At 47.2% G+C, this 15,291-nt stretch overlaps 1 protein-coding gene across 1 annotated transcript in view; it reads right to left on the bottom strand.

Moving 5' to 3' along the window:
* plxdc2 (plexin domain containing 2) overlaps positions 1-15,291 on the bottom strand; it is a 176,261-nt gene that overhangs the window by 102,618 nt on the left and 58,352 nt on the right. The window contains exon 2 of the mRNA XM_021562992.2: positions 475-725. Within this exon, the coding sequence (XP_021418667.1) occupies positions 475-725 (251 nt within the window). The remainder of the gene's footprint in view (positions 1-474; positions 726-15,291) is intronic.

The raw sequence follows: 15,291 nt of genomic DNA, 5'->3' as shown, positions 1-15,291 counted from the left end.
ATTCACACACTTTAAGAGAACATCCCTGGTCATCCCTACTGCCTCTGATTTGACAGGCTCACTAAACACAAATGCTTCATTTGTAAATGATGTCTGAGTGTATAAAAAAAATGTGCCGTCGTCTGGTTTGCTTAATATAAGGAATTTGAAATGATTTATCATTTTACATTTGATACTTAATTTTAGCAATTCCATTTACTTTTGATACCCAAGTATGTTTTAAACCAAGTACTTTGAAACTTTTACTCAAGTAATATTTCACTGGGTGTCTTTCACTTTTACTTGAGTTATTTTCTATTAAGGTATCTGTACTTTTATTCAAGTATGACAATTGAGTACTTTTTCACCACTGCAAATATCAAACCACTTAAGAAAATATAATGTTTTTACAGTGGGCAACAGAGGTAAGAAGTGGATCCCTCCTTTGTATCCTGCTGAGTAATGGTAGGGGAAACACTGTTGGTGTAAATGTACCTCTATCTGGGAGCTGTTGTCAGTGTCCTGGCTGTCCTCTGCTGAGAGCAGGCCTGGGAAGTTCCCCTCAGGCTGGTCTTGACTCTGGTCTTGGTCCTGCTGATCCTGGTCCTGGCTGGCCCTGTTATTGTCCATGTTACGTGGTTGTTCTGGGGACAGCCACCTCCTCCACCGGTGACTGTACAACTTCACATCCACTGCCACGTCCTCCTCAGCCAGCGGCTGCCCCTGCAGGTAGGAGTAGGAGACCCCTGGGGAGCACAGATAAAGAGGAAGAGGGGAGATGAGTAAAAGCGGTACAGTATAGGAGGAATAGGCTGTTTTTAGTTGCAGTGACATAGGTTACACTTTATTCTAAGAGAAATAAAGCAATAATGTAAACATGTTATGATTTAGGAATAGATCAATTTAAAAGTCATGAGTCATTTTTTATCATACCAATATTTTCCATTCCTCAAAAATGTAAAAGGTGATCACAATATAACTCCTTTATTAGCTCAATAATTCTGTTCTCTCCTCAATATAATTTGTAAGCCAAGACATTCTCAACTACTGACCATTTTAAGTAGTTAAACTGAAATGAGAAACGGGCTATATTGTACATCAGTGGATCCTAGCAGCATAATTACATAGAACAATAATATTTTTATGGTCAAAAAGGCAGTGGTCCAGTGATGGAGCCAAAACTCTGGTCTGGTCATTAATCTTCTGCCACTCTCATAAATCACTGTCTCAGTGGACTATTCTTCATTGCTTTAGGGAGAAATTATACTACTTTGGATGAAACACATGCAGAATAGCATTGAGGCAGTGACCCAGCAAATTTAAGACATACCAGCGGCCCATAGTCATACCTAGCCTACCTAGGGCCAAGAGTTTTTTCTGGCCATGTGAGCTGACCAGGATAAACTCTGATCAGGTCACAGTGAGGACAGGACACAGACACAGACACACACACACACACGCCTCACGGACCCAAATAGTTGGACCCGTCCTAAAATGGACCTGGGGCTTTCCCACCTAGACCCAATATGCATAAATAAATAAATAAATACAAATCATATAGAGACCCGTTCCGAACGGACCCGGGGACAACTAGACCCGTTCTGTATAAACCTGTTCGGGTCCAGACCCGGTCTGATCCAACCTGAGGGAGGAAAGCAGTGGAAAAATATGTTTTTTAGCTACTTTATTAACCGGAGCTGATACAGTGTGAGAAGAGGGAGAGCGGTTCTGCTCAAGCAGGCAGGGGAGGAACCATACTGTGAGCGAATGACATGGGGAGCAGGGAGGAGGGAGGAACCATACTGTGAGCAAGTGACATGGGGAGGAGGGAGGAGGGAGGGACCATACTGTGAGCGAGTGACATGGAGAGCAGGGAGGAGGGAGGAACCATACTGTGAGCGAGTGACATGGGGAGGAGGGAGGAGGGAGGGACCATACTGTGAGCGAGTGACATGGGGAGCAGGGAGGAGGGAGGAACCATACTGTGAGCGAGTGACATGGGGAGCAGGGAGGAGGGAGGAGGGAGGAACCATACTGTGAGCGAGTGAAATGGGGAGCAGGGAGGAGGGAGGGACCATACTGTGAGCGAGTGACATGGGGAGGAGGGAGGAGGGAGGGACCATACTGTGAGCGAGTGACATGGGGAGCAGGGAGGAGGGAGGGACCATACTGTGAGCGAGTGACATGGGGAGCAGGGAGGAGGGAGGAACCATACTGTGAGCAAGTGACATGGGGAGCAGGGAGGAGGGAATGACCATACTGTGAGCAAGTGACATGGGGAGGAGGGAGGAGGGAGGGACCATACTGTGAGCAAGTGACATGTGGAGCAGGCAGGGGAGGGACCATACTGTGAGCGAGTGACATGGGGAGCAGGGAGGAGGGAGGAACCATACTGTGAGCAAGTGACATGGGGAGGAGGGAGGAGGGCGGGACCATACTGTGAACAAGTGACATGGGGAGGAGGGAGGAGGGAGGGACCATACTGTGAGCGAGTGACATGGGGAGCAGGGAGGAGGGAGGAACCATACTGTGAGCGAGTGACATGGGGAGCAGGGAGGAGGGAGGAGGGAGGAACCATACTGTGAGCGAGTGAAATGGGGAGCAGGGAGGAGGGAGGGACCATACTGTGAGCGAGTGACATGGGGAGGAGGGAGGAGGGAGGGACCATACTGTGAGCGAGTGACATGGGGAGCAGGGAGGAGGGAGGGACCATACTGTGAGCGAGTGACATGGGGAGCAGGGAGGAGGGAGGAACCATACTGTGAGCAAGTGACATGGGGAGCAGGGAGGAGGGAATGACCATACTGTGAGCAAGTGACATGGGGAGGAGGGAGGAGGGAGGGACCATACTGTGAGCAAGTGACATGTGGAGCAGGCAGGGGAGGGACCATACTGTGAGCGAGTGACATGGGGAGCAGGGAGGAGGGAGGAACCATACTGTGAGCAAGTGACATGGGGAGGAGGGAGGAGGGCGGGACCATACTGTGAACAAGTGACATGGGGAGGAGGGAGGAGGGAGGGACCATATTGTGAGCAAGTGACATGGGGAGCAGGCAGGGGAGGGACCATACTGTGAGCGAATGACATGGGGAGCAGAGAGGAGGGAGGAACCATACTGTGAGCAAGTGACATGGGGAGCAGGGAGGAGGGAGGGACCATACTGTGAGCGAGTGACATGGGGAGGAGGGAGGAGGGAGGGACCATACTGTGAGCAAGTGACATGGGGAGGAGGGAGGAGGGAGGGACCATACTGTGAGCGAGTGACATGGGGAGCAGGGAGGAGGGAGGGACCATACTGTGAGCAAGTGACATGGGGAGCAGGGAGGAGGGAGGGACCATACTGTGAGCAAGTGACATGGGGAGCAGGCAGGGGAGGGACCATACTGTGAGCGAGTGACATGGGGAGGAGGGAGGGGAGGGACCATACTGTGAGCGAGTGACATGGGGAGCAGGCAGGGGAGGGACCATACTGTGAACGAGTGACATGGGGAGTAGGCAGGGGAGGGACCATACTGTGAGCGAGTGACATGGGGAGCAGGCAGGGGAGGGACCATACTGTGAGCGAGTGACATGGGGAGCAGGCAGGGGAGGGACCATACTGTGAACGAGTGACATGGGGAGCAGGCAGGGGAGGGACCATACTGTGAACGAGTGACATGGGGAGCAGGCAGGGGAGGGACCATACTGTGAGGGAGTGACATGGGGAGCAGGCAGGGGAGGGACCATACTGTGAACGAGTGACATGGGGAGCAGGCAGGGGAGGGACCATACTGTGAGCGAGTGACATGGGGAGCAGGCAGGGGAGGGACCATACTGTGAGTGAGTGACATGGGGAGCAGGCAGGGGAGGCACCATACTGTGAGCGAGTGACATGGGGAGCAGGGAGGAGGGAGGGACCATACTGTGAGCGAGTGACATGGGGAGCAGGGAGGAGGGAATGACCATACTGTGAACGAGTGACATGGGGAGCAGGCAGGGGAGGGACCATACTGTGAGCGAGTGACATGGGGAGCAGGGAGGAGGGAGGGACCATACTGTGAGCAAGTGACATGGGGAGCAGGCAGGGGAGGGACCATACTGTGAGCGAATGACATGGGGAGCAGAGAGGAGGGAGGAACCATACTGTGAGCAAGTGACATGGGGACCAGGGAGGAGGGAGGGACCATACTGTGAGCGAGTGACATGGGGAGGAGGGAGGAGGGAGGGACCATACTGTGAGCAAGTGACATGGGGAGGAGGGAGGAGGGAGGGACCATACTGTGAGCGAGTGACATGGGGAGCAGGGAGGAGGGAGGGACCATACTGTGAGCAAGTGACATGGGGAGCAGGGAGGAGGGAGGGACCATACTGTGAGCAAGTGACATGGGGAGCAGGCAGGGGAGGGACCATACTGTGAACGAGTGACATGGGGAGGAGGGAGGGGAGGGACCATACTGTGAGCGAGTGACATGGGGAGCAGGCAGGGGAGGGACCATACTGTGAACGAGTGACATGGGGAGTAGGCAGGGGAGGGACCATACTGTGAGCGAGTGACATGGGGAGCAGGCAGGGGAGGGACCATACTGTGAGCGAGTGATATGGGGAGCAGGCAGGGGAGGGACCATACTGTGAACGAGTGACATGGGGAGCAGGCAGGGGAGGGACCATACTGTGAACGAGTGACATGGGGAGCAGGCAGGGGAGGGACCATACTGTGAGGGAGTGACATGGGGAGCAGGCAGGGGAGGGACCATACTGTGAACGAGTGACATGGGGAGCAGGCAGGGGAGGGACCATACTGTGAGCGAGTGACATGGGGAGCAGGCAGGGGAGGGACCATACTGTGAGTGAGTGACATGGGGAGCAGGCAGGGGAGGGACCATACTGTGAGCGAGTGACATGGGGAGCAGGGAGGAGGGAGGGACCATACTGTGAGCGAGTGACATGGGGAGCAGGGAGGAGGGAATGACCATACTGTGAACGAGTGACATGGGGAGCAGGCAGGGGAGGGACCATACTGTGAGCGAGTGACATGGGGAGCAGGGAGGAGGGAGGGACCATACTGTGAGCAAGTGACATGGGGAGCAGGCAGGGGAGGGACCATACTGTGAACGAGTGACATGGGGAGCAGGCAGGGGAGGGACCATACTGTGAGCGAGTGACATGGGGAGCAGGCAGGGGAGGGACCATACTGTGAGTGAGTGACATGGGGAGCAGTCAGGGGAGGGACCATACTGTGAGCGAGTGACATGGGGAGCAGGGAGGAGGGAGGGACCATACTGTGAGCGAGTGACATGGGGAGCAGGGAGGAGGGAGGGACCATACTGTGAGCGAGTGACATGGGGAGCAGGGAGGAGGGATGGACCATACTGTGACCGAGTGACATGGGGAGCAGGGAGGAGGGAGGGAGAGAGATAGGAGAGACAGCAAGCAAGCCTAATAGTCTAATAGCTGCCATGGCTAGGTCATTTATCCTCAAATATGATTGCGTAGTACCTGTCTTGGACTGCCTGTCTGCATCAAACCGGGACAAGAACCTAGTTAAGCTAGCTAATGTTAGCTACCTAGACTAACTGAGGCTGCAGTGCATGCACTTTCTGATCTTACAGTCACAAATAACATCTCCATTCAGAAAATTAAGTAGCAGCCTGCCTACCTGTTGGCTATTGGTTGTTGTAGCCTATTATCATACCATTTTTCTCTCTCTTTCTCTACTGCAGGAGTCACACACGGAAATGCACTAGCCCTTAGGGACAAGTCAGTTAAAATTACACATACTGTACCCGAGACCCGTGACAATCATATCAGATCCAACCCAGATCCGTGACATTATCCGGATCAGGTCTCGGGTATACGGGTACAGGTGGATCTGCAAAGACCTCTAACGCACACAGAAATGCATGCAAAAACACACACTCGTGACACCAGGCAGATCATCACTTCAGACAGTGTGTCCTAGAGCCTGCCTGGCACAAGTTTATCCTTTTAATCACTTTCCCACTTACATTTTTTCCCCCAGACTCATACACAAACTGACATTAGTTCAAAGCCTGCCTGCCTGACCGTTAATATCATTCCAGCTATACTAATGAGGTTAGTTGTAAAAACAAACTACAAACGGCTCCCCCCCACTCTCTCTCGCCTCATCCTCCCTCCCCTCCGTCCTCCGCTCTCTCTCTCTCTGGGCCCCAGATAGACCAGAAGTGTTCACCATGAGAGCAGGACTAGGGAGGTGAGAGTGGAGTGGAGAGGCTTAACATGCTAATGCGCCCAAAGTGGAGGCTGACAGTTTCACTCTGTAATGAGCATCCGCAAAGTAAACAGCTCAGAGACCAGCTGCTGCACGGATGAGACCAGGGAGACTAACTAACTAACTAACTCTCACACACACACACACACACACACACACACACACACACACACACACACACACACACACACACACACACACACACTTGCAGGAAGAACTGCAATAATTCTAAAGTTAATGCTGATGACACTTCACGAAGTCCAATGTGCTGTACTCTTAATGTTCTACTGACTTAAATAAACTGTATATATTGACATCACAGACAATGCCTTTCATCAGTGGAGGCAGGTAGCCTAGCGGTTAAAGAGCGTTGGGCACATTAACAAAAAGGTTGCTGGTTTGAATCACCAAGCTGACAAACTGTCCATGTGCCCTTGAGCAAGGCACTTAATCCAAATTGCTCCTGTAAATCACTCTGGATTAGCGTGTCTGCTAAATAATGTGAATCACTAGACCACACGTATGAAACCATACTCTCTATCAGTAGACCACACTTTCTCTGCAACAGCTAATCTTTATCCTTTTAAACCAAAGGTCATTCTAAGAGTCTATCAATAAAGTTTGGACGAATATTTCCAGAAGTTCTTTAATTAAACACATTTGGATGCTGATCACAAGGCTAAAACATAACAAAGTTGACTGACGCAGACAGAGTCCCAAACAGAATCCTTGAGGCCCCTCTCACCACCACCCCCCAGTGAGCTCTTCTCATTATGAAGTCTAGGCAGCTATGTCTGTTTGGAGTATGTAGCATGCTGCTAATTACTATTCAGATATCAATGCTGTTGTTCTTAGGTGTCTAACACTGCCCGTGTAGCCAAGCACGCATATTCCCCCACACCGAGAAAATGTATGCCTGCAAGATGCCCTGTCAAAAAACACTGTATATTTCAATTCAAGGGGAACCTACAGAAAACATTCCAGGAACACATACATTGTCTTTCACCCTCCAAAGGATCTTTTTTAGAAACTTCAATACATATGGTGGAAAGTTGGCAAAAGAGAATAATTCGGAACACATGATGACTGGAAAATAGAGACCCTTAACATGTGCTGTGCTTTTCATGGAATATCTTTCTCTGAGTCACTGGGAATAAAAAACACCTGCACTGGTGTCTGTTGATCACTCTCTCTGTAATGGTTTATACTTCTCCCAACTGGTTCAGGGCCAGTGAACTCTCTCATTGTCAAGGAGAGACTCCATGGTCTGTGTTAGTCATTTTAGAGGGGAAAGTACAGACCCCTGAGGAACACCCCGAATAAGTTCGTAGTAGGACGAGGCTTCTACATGGATGTGTGAGTTCCTTCAGCTTTGTGTGAGAGAAACTCTTCCCCCTCTGTTCCTCTTTTACTCCCCCTGAATGCCCTGCAAACCTTTGCTGTGACTCTCAAGACTGAATCTGTTCGCCCGACGCACGCCTGTCAACACGACTAATCCACAAACGCCAGGAGAACTGTAATTCGGTTTCACCTAACGCTTTTAAGGACATTTAGGAGATCATGAAATCTTGGTGCAACCCTTCTTTTCAGTCACTTCCTGTGTATTAGGGTCCCGCTGGTTTTCCCCTTTCTCTGGTTGTCTACCTGACTCAATGGCACTGACAGGACACTTCCGTAAAAGGGTTCGCCCATACAGGAGAGAGGAATGGTGTGTGTGTGTGTGTGTGCGTGCGTGCGTGCATGCGTGCGTGTGTGTGTGTGCATGCGTGCTGCATGTGTGTGCCCACAAGGAAAATTATAGGCTTTGGGGTTAAGTGTAGGGTTACAATTAGGGTTAGGAGTTAGGGCTAAGTTTAGGACTAGGGGTTAGGGAAAATAGGATTTTGAATGGGAATCAATTGTTTGGTCCCCACAAGGATAGTAAAACAAAATGTGCGTGCATACATGTTGGAGGGACTCTTTTTGGCTCTGACTGTCTCTTTTTGAGGATGTCAGAGTACTCTTTTCCACCTTGAAAGCAGCTCCATCAATGTAGCAGGAGCCCTTTCCAAGCACATGGAGATAAACTGGGGCCCTCAGGTATGCACAGAAACCCTGGACATACAGTGCCTTGCAAAAGTATTCTTCCCAATTGGCATTTTTCCTATTTTGTTGCATTACAACCTGTAATTTAAATAGATTTTTATTTGGATTTCATGGAAGGGACATACACAAAATAGTAAAAACGGTGAAGGGAAATGAAAAAAATTACTGGTTTCAAAAAAGTATATACATATTTTTTTAAAGGCAAAGTGGTGCATGCATATGTATTCCCCCCCTTTGCTATGAAGCCCCTAAATAAGATCTGGTGCAACCAATTACCTTCAGAAGTCACATAATTAGTTAAATAAAGTCCACCTGTGTGCAATCTAAGTGTCACATGATCTGTCACAAGCTCTCAGTATATATACACCTGTTCTGAAAGGCCCCAGAGTCTGCAACACCACTAAGCAAGGGGCACCATGAAGCTCTCCAAACAGGTCAGGAACAAAGTTGTGGAGAAGTACAGATCAGGGTGTGGTTATAAAAAAATGAAGTGGTTCAATGAAACAGATACTCTGTCCATAAGACCACTTTAAACTGTACACTCCACAGAGCTGGGCTTTATGGAAGAGTGGCCAGAAAAAAAGCAATTTCTTAAAGAAAAAAATATCCAACCACGTTTGGTGTTCGCCAAAAGGCATGTGGGAGACTCCCCAAACATATGGAAGAAGGTGCTCTGGTCAGATGAGACGAAAATTGAGCTTTTTGGCCTTCAAGGAAAATGCTATGTCTGGCGCAAACCCAACACCTCTCATGACCCCAAGAACATCATCCCCAGTGAAGCATGGTGGTGGCAGCATCATGCTGTGGGGATGTTTTCATCGGCAGAGACGGGGAAACTGGTCAGAATTGAAGGAATGGTGGATGGCGCTTAATACAGGGAAATTCTTGAAGGAAATCTGTTTTAGTCTTTCAGAGATTTTATACTGGGACGGAGGTTCACGTTCCAGCAGGACCATGACCCTAAGCATACCGCTAACGCAACAGTTGAGTGGTTTAAGGGCAAACATATAAATGTCTTGGAATGGCCTAGTCAAAGCCCAGACCTCAATCCAATTGAGAATCTGTGGTATGACTTAAAGATTGCTGTACACCAGCGGAGCCCATCCAACTTGAAGGAGCTGAGGCAGTTTTGCCTTGAAGAATGGGCAAACATCCCAGTGGCTAGATGTGCAAAGCTTAAAGAGACATACCCCAAGAGACTTGCAGCTGTAATTTTTGCAAAAGGTGGCTCTACAAAGTATTGGCTTTGGGGGTTGAATAGTTATGCATGCTCCAGTTTTCCGTTTTTTTGTCTTTTGTTTCACAAAAAAAAAATTGCATCTTCAAAATGGTCGGCAGGTTGTGTAAGTCAAATTATACAAACCCCCCCAGAAATTCATTTTAATTCCAGGTTGTAAGGCCACAAAATAGGAAAAATGCCAAGAGGGGGTGAATACTTTCACAAGCCACTGTATAGCCACCTTAATGAGGCAGGGCCGAGAGACTGAGGGGTCAAGTGGTTGTTCTGGAGTTGACATGTATAAATAATGATCAAAAGCCATAGAGATCATATAAGACACTGAGTTCATAAATAACCTTCTGGGGATGTAGTGGATGTACCTCAGTGACGTATCATTTTGACTTTATTTCACCAGGAAGTTAGCCTTGTGAAACCAAGCCTGATCTTGTGAACGCAGCAGTCAATCTGCTTGACCAGGTTACCAGGAAGTCCCATTGAGTTCAGAAAACCCAAGGGTGTCTCCCCCTGGAATCCCCCACAGCTATCTTCCTGGTGAAATGAAGTCAAAATGAAACTTCACTGAGTTTTAGGTACATCCAGTACACCACGTCCCCAAGCACATGAAGATATCTCCCTGGGACCAACTGGGGCCCTCGGGTATGCACACAAACCCTGGACATGTAGCCTCCTTTATGACGTGAGGCTGAATAAAACAACAAAAGGGGAACACTTAGATAAATCCCACGTAGTTGGATGTACACAATGTGAAATAAGCATGCTTCAATTAGTATGAATCCCATTCAATGGGAGTAAAATGACAATTATTTCTGCAATCGTGCCGGCGGGTTCCCCTCATTAGTGATCATTCAGTGAGTGGTGTTGGCAGGAGTACTCTGTCATCATCCACAGACACAGCTGGGAGCCTTGGAAAGGTCAGCAAATAACTTCAGCCTTGAGCCAGAAAAGTCAGAAAAGATGATGATGTAAAAAGTAAATGGCACTGCAAACGACAATCCCCTACCTTTCTCTCCCCCCTTTGTTCCTCTTTAACGTTTCTGAGCACAACGGGTGAGCGGGTGAGTGGAGCTGGTTCACATGCTTGAGTTTTCAAAAAACCTACTTGATTTATTAATCTTAATTGATCTCTCGAAGAAGACAAAAAACAGTGAGGTTGTCCCTCGATGAGGGAGTGAGAGAGAGGGGAACGAGGGCTAGAGAGAAAGATGGAGAAAATGCCCCCAAAAAAGATAAGGAAGACCAAGCTTTTCTGTCTAACTGAGAGGGGATAAGTGATGAGGGAGAAGAGAGTGACAGAAGGGTTGGAAATATTCCTCTATGAGTTTGGGTTCTGAAGTCTAACTCTCCACATTGGTCGGTCTACTGTCGCTCGTCCACAATATTGATTCACAAGATCAACACTATACTACAGTGGAAAAAAATCCATAAAACACATCAGAAATAACAGGGCGGCATATAGTACAGAAACTCCGCTTCTGCTGGGTAGAAATCAAATGAATACTAGATAAAGCTACATCATTATATAGAAGATAAAAGCACTGGGTAACTATTTGGAGGTTTTCTTTTTTTTTTAAAGAGTGAGGTGGGGTGAGGCGGAAGGAAAAATGTACACTACTCATATTTTCTGTCAATCAATGACAGAGGCAAACTGCGAAAATGGCCTTCGCTCTGTCAAAAGAGAACTTGAACTCTCCTTGTCCCAGATATTCCCACAGGGTATGTTTGACATTGGCCAGATGGGCTGGCAGACAGACAGAGGAGACCTGATGCTCTCCCACAAGTCAGAGCAGAACCTCTCACGTGAAGACGTACAGGGTCACCCAAGTGCAAGGGCAGGGGCATGGATGCACATATACAGAGAGAGGGAAACAACGAGAGAAGAAAACTGAGGGAAAACATAGCGTGCGTCCAAAATAGCACCTTATTACCTTAATATGTAGTGCCCTATATAGGGAATAGGGTGCAATATGGGACTCATTCATAGAAAAACCTTCCAGGAGGATATTTAGCAGCCATGTTCAATCTAAACAGAGGCTGTGGACAGATAAGCCAAGGCAGAGGGAAGATCTGACCGATGAGTTACTAGAGTTTTAGTGAAGATGGCTGTCCCTCTCTAGGCCTGATCTCAAATATGAGGGACAGGGACTGTCACCGCTCCTTCACAGACGTCCTCTGCACTCTCTCTGATAACACTCTTCACAATCAACTCTCAATTCATTTAATCAGTTAGAACTCATCTTTTTGTGCAGAAAGTGATTGCAGCGTTTAACTGTTGATTATAGTTAATTTTAGTCATAGTTTAGTTTTGAGAGGATAATTGTTTTGTGCTGTAGACACCTACGATTTGTCTGTTCCACAAAAGTGTGGAGACAAAAGAGGAACATTAACAATAACACAGTTGGGCCAGACATGGCTCCCTTCAGACATCGTAATTATACAGAAGAACGCATGCTGTGTTCTCTACCTGTTCCAACATGTTCCTTGACTATTTTCTACCCTAAAACATAGACTTGTTTTTACCCCATAGAGCTGACATGGACAGATTAGTAGTCCTCCGGGGACAAACAGCACCTGTTCAGTGCTGCTGAGACACTGAAAAAAGATGCATTCTCACGAAGTCCCAAATGATACCTTATCCCCTATTTAGTGAACTACGTTTGACCAGGGCCCATAAGGAATAGGAAATAGTAGTGGACTATATAGGGACTAGGGTGCCTTTTGGGAGACATTCCTAGTGACCACGCTACAGTCATCATTTACACTCTAAGAAATGCTGGGTTAAAAACAACCCTGTTTGGGTTATTTGGTAACCCAGCACTGGGGAAATATTGGACAGAACACACGCTTGGTTATTTTGACACAGCCAGTTGGGTTGCATGAATAACAAGTTGGGTTGTTGGGATTACCCAAACATGGGTTCATTTAAACATCAGTTGGGTATTTTCTACTCTCATGCTGGGTTGACCTCGCAGCTCTGTCTTTTTTTATGTAATCCTTAGGTTATTTTCAGGAGGCGTGGCTTACTGGGGGTGTGGCTTTCAGATAGATCTTATTGGCCACCCATGAGAGTAAATGTAATTCCATACAGCAAGTTTATGTACAGCAAATTCAAGTTGTCCTTATTTATTTTTACACATTCCTCTATAATATTAAGATTATATATTACATATTATAATAAGTTATAACGCCATCTTGTATCCCAACAACAGGATTTACATAGGCTTTTAGGGAATTTATACAATTATGTAATTGTCATTGAATGTTCAAAAATGTCAATGTTCAACCTTAACATATGATAACGATACAAAAGAAGAGATGAAGAGGAATGACATTTACTCTAATGGGTGGCTAAAAATAACTATCTGAAAGCCACACCCCTACTAAACTATGCTTCCAGTCATCTGGTCTGACCCACTGGGGAATATCCCAATAACCCAGCACCAATAACCTAGCACCCAGCATCAATAAGCCGTCTTCATTTTAAGAGAAAACAACCCAACTAAGTGACCCAACGCCGGCAAGACAGCAGTTGGGTCTACCAAACACCCAGAGTGTAGAGTGGTGGGCTGGCTACCTGTTCTTCTTTTGAAATCTATGAAACCCACACGCACATAAAAGCACAACGGCACACACACACTGGCTGAAGTGATCCCTGTGCTGTTAAAGTAGGGTAGACAAGGGATAAAACACTCTCAACCTGAATGCAAATCATCTCTATGACAGTCACCGCTTGGTACATCCTGTCATCCTGTCTGACTATGTCATGCCCACACGATTGCTGCAGACATGGTTGTTTTGTCAACAATTAGTCCCATCTTTCGAGATGAAGTCTCCGCATTACAAGCATCTGCTGAGCTACGGGGTGAGACTGCAAATAGGACGCAAAGAGACTTCCGGAATCGACAATGTGTCCAATACTGTATCACATTATCCGGGGGGTCACAGCAAAATGCACAACTCCACAGCACAGAAATCCACAGCACAAAGTCATCAAGGCCCCCTTCCGGACCCTGGTCAAAAGCAGTGCACAACATAGGAAATAGGTTGCCATTTGGGACTTAACCTAATGCAACCTAGTTCACTCAGGAACATGCACGACAGATTTATATTCAAACAGGGTAGGAACAGAATACTGTCATGGACAACATACAGCATGTGTCAAGAGTGACATTCGATTATGCAGACCATATAAAAAATATTAAAGTGGAAAAAAGTGCTCCCAATAGCCTTGTAACATGGTCGGGTCTGTCGTAATAAAAGTGTGTGCCACAGGCCGAGCGGAAGAAAGAGGCGAGAAAAACGGGCCATAAATAATAACACCAATCTGCACCCATCCAAAGCGTTAATTACATTCACGCGAGAGCTGGGGGAGATTAATTAGCTCAAGACTAATGTTGCGTTCACACTCTGTTCCACAGTGCTCGGGGAAACTGATCCAATGAAGAGGTCTGTCAGAGAGTGTGTGTGTGTGTGTGTGTGTGTGTGTGTGTGTGTGTGTGTGTGTGTGTGTGTGTGTGTGTGTGTGTGTGTGGAGGGTAACATTCTGGTTTAGCACAAGGTCCAAATTAAATGAAATCTCTTTCAATTTGTGACATCTGAAGCAGATTTCTCTCACTCGGGTATACACCTTACAGATCCATATTCAACAAGGGTAGGAACAGATCAATAATGCAGTCATTGAAAGATGGCCTTACTTTAAAGACGAATCCATTCAGTTTATCACCAGAATCCTTTATGGGGAGTATGTGAAACTTGGTAATTACTTGGAGTTTCCTGAGCAAAGGCCCCTAGTCACAAATACAGTCACAAACCTCAATCACAGGGTTACAAACCTCAATCACAGGGTCACAAACCCAAAATACAGGATCACAAACCCCAAACACACGGTCACAAACACAAACTCTAACCACCAGTGAGTCTGCTCTCACCACTGTGGCTTTCATGATATAGTCAGTGGTTCTCTTTACTCAAAGACTGGTCAGCTTATGCATTGTACAGAACACACTGTACTTACTGTAACAAACAAACACACACAACACACACACAGAGAAGACATGGAGAGGGAGAACGTGAAAAATAGAGAAAGATAAGGAAAGAGAGAAAGAGGGAAGAGCCGGAGAGAACAACAAAGGAAAGTGAATTACTGCCTAATATTACTGTATGGTGTGAGTGACAGAGGACATGTGGAATTCCACATTCTTGTCTGCCAGCCATGGAGTGGGTCATATTTCGCTAGATTGAGTGATAGCGTACAGGACAGAGTGCTGTGTGAGAGTGTATGTGTGTGTGTGTTTTTCTCCCAGTGTATGTATAAGAGTATGTTTGTTATTCACTGCAGAAAAAGCATGAGAAACATTGTCTTGGAATATTTAACACGTTTCACATTATTAAAGCACTCTCATCTGAGCAAACCTCAATCTCTTCTCCCACTCTTCTCTTCGCATATATTGCTCCCTCGTACGTCTCTGCTAACACCTATATTTAAAGTCAGAGCTGTAGTGGCAGTGAATGGACTAGGTTAGGACGTGCAAAAAGCCCTGAGCTCCACTCAGACACGCCACTTCACTTCAGTACTAGTCCCTTCATCCCCTAAGCTTTGTGTGTGTGTGTGGTCTAACTATACTATCCTTTTGGGTAGCAAAAGTCCTCATATGCATAGTGAAACAAGAAAAAACGTAGGTCCCCAAAATGAAATATCCTATTTTAGGCTTAGGGGTTAGGTTTAAGGTGAGGGGTTACGTTTAAGAGGGTTTCTGTTCAT

This window comes from Oncorhynchus mykiss, chromosome 15 (genome assembly GCF_013265735.2).
Source record: "Oncorhynchus mykiss isolate Arlee chromosome 15, USDA_OmykA_1.1, whole genome shotgun sequence".
Lineage (NCBI taxonomy): Eukaryota > Metazoa > Chordata > Actinopteri > Salmoniformes > Salmonidae > Oncorhynchus > Oncorhynchus mykiss.
The sequence above is the reverse complement of the archived record's forward strand: the minus strand, read 5'-3'. Positions and strand labels throughout refer to the sequence as shown.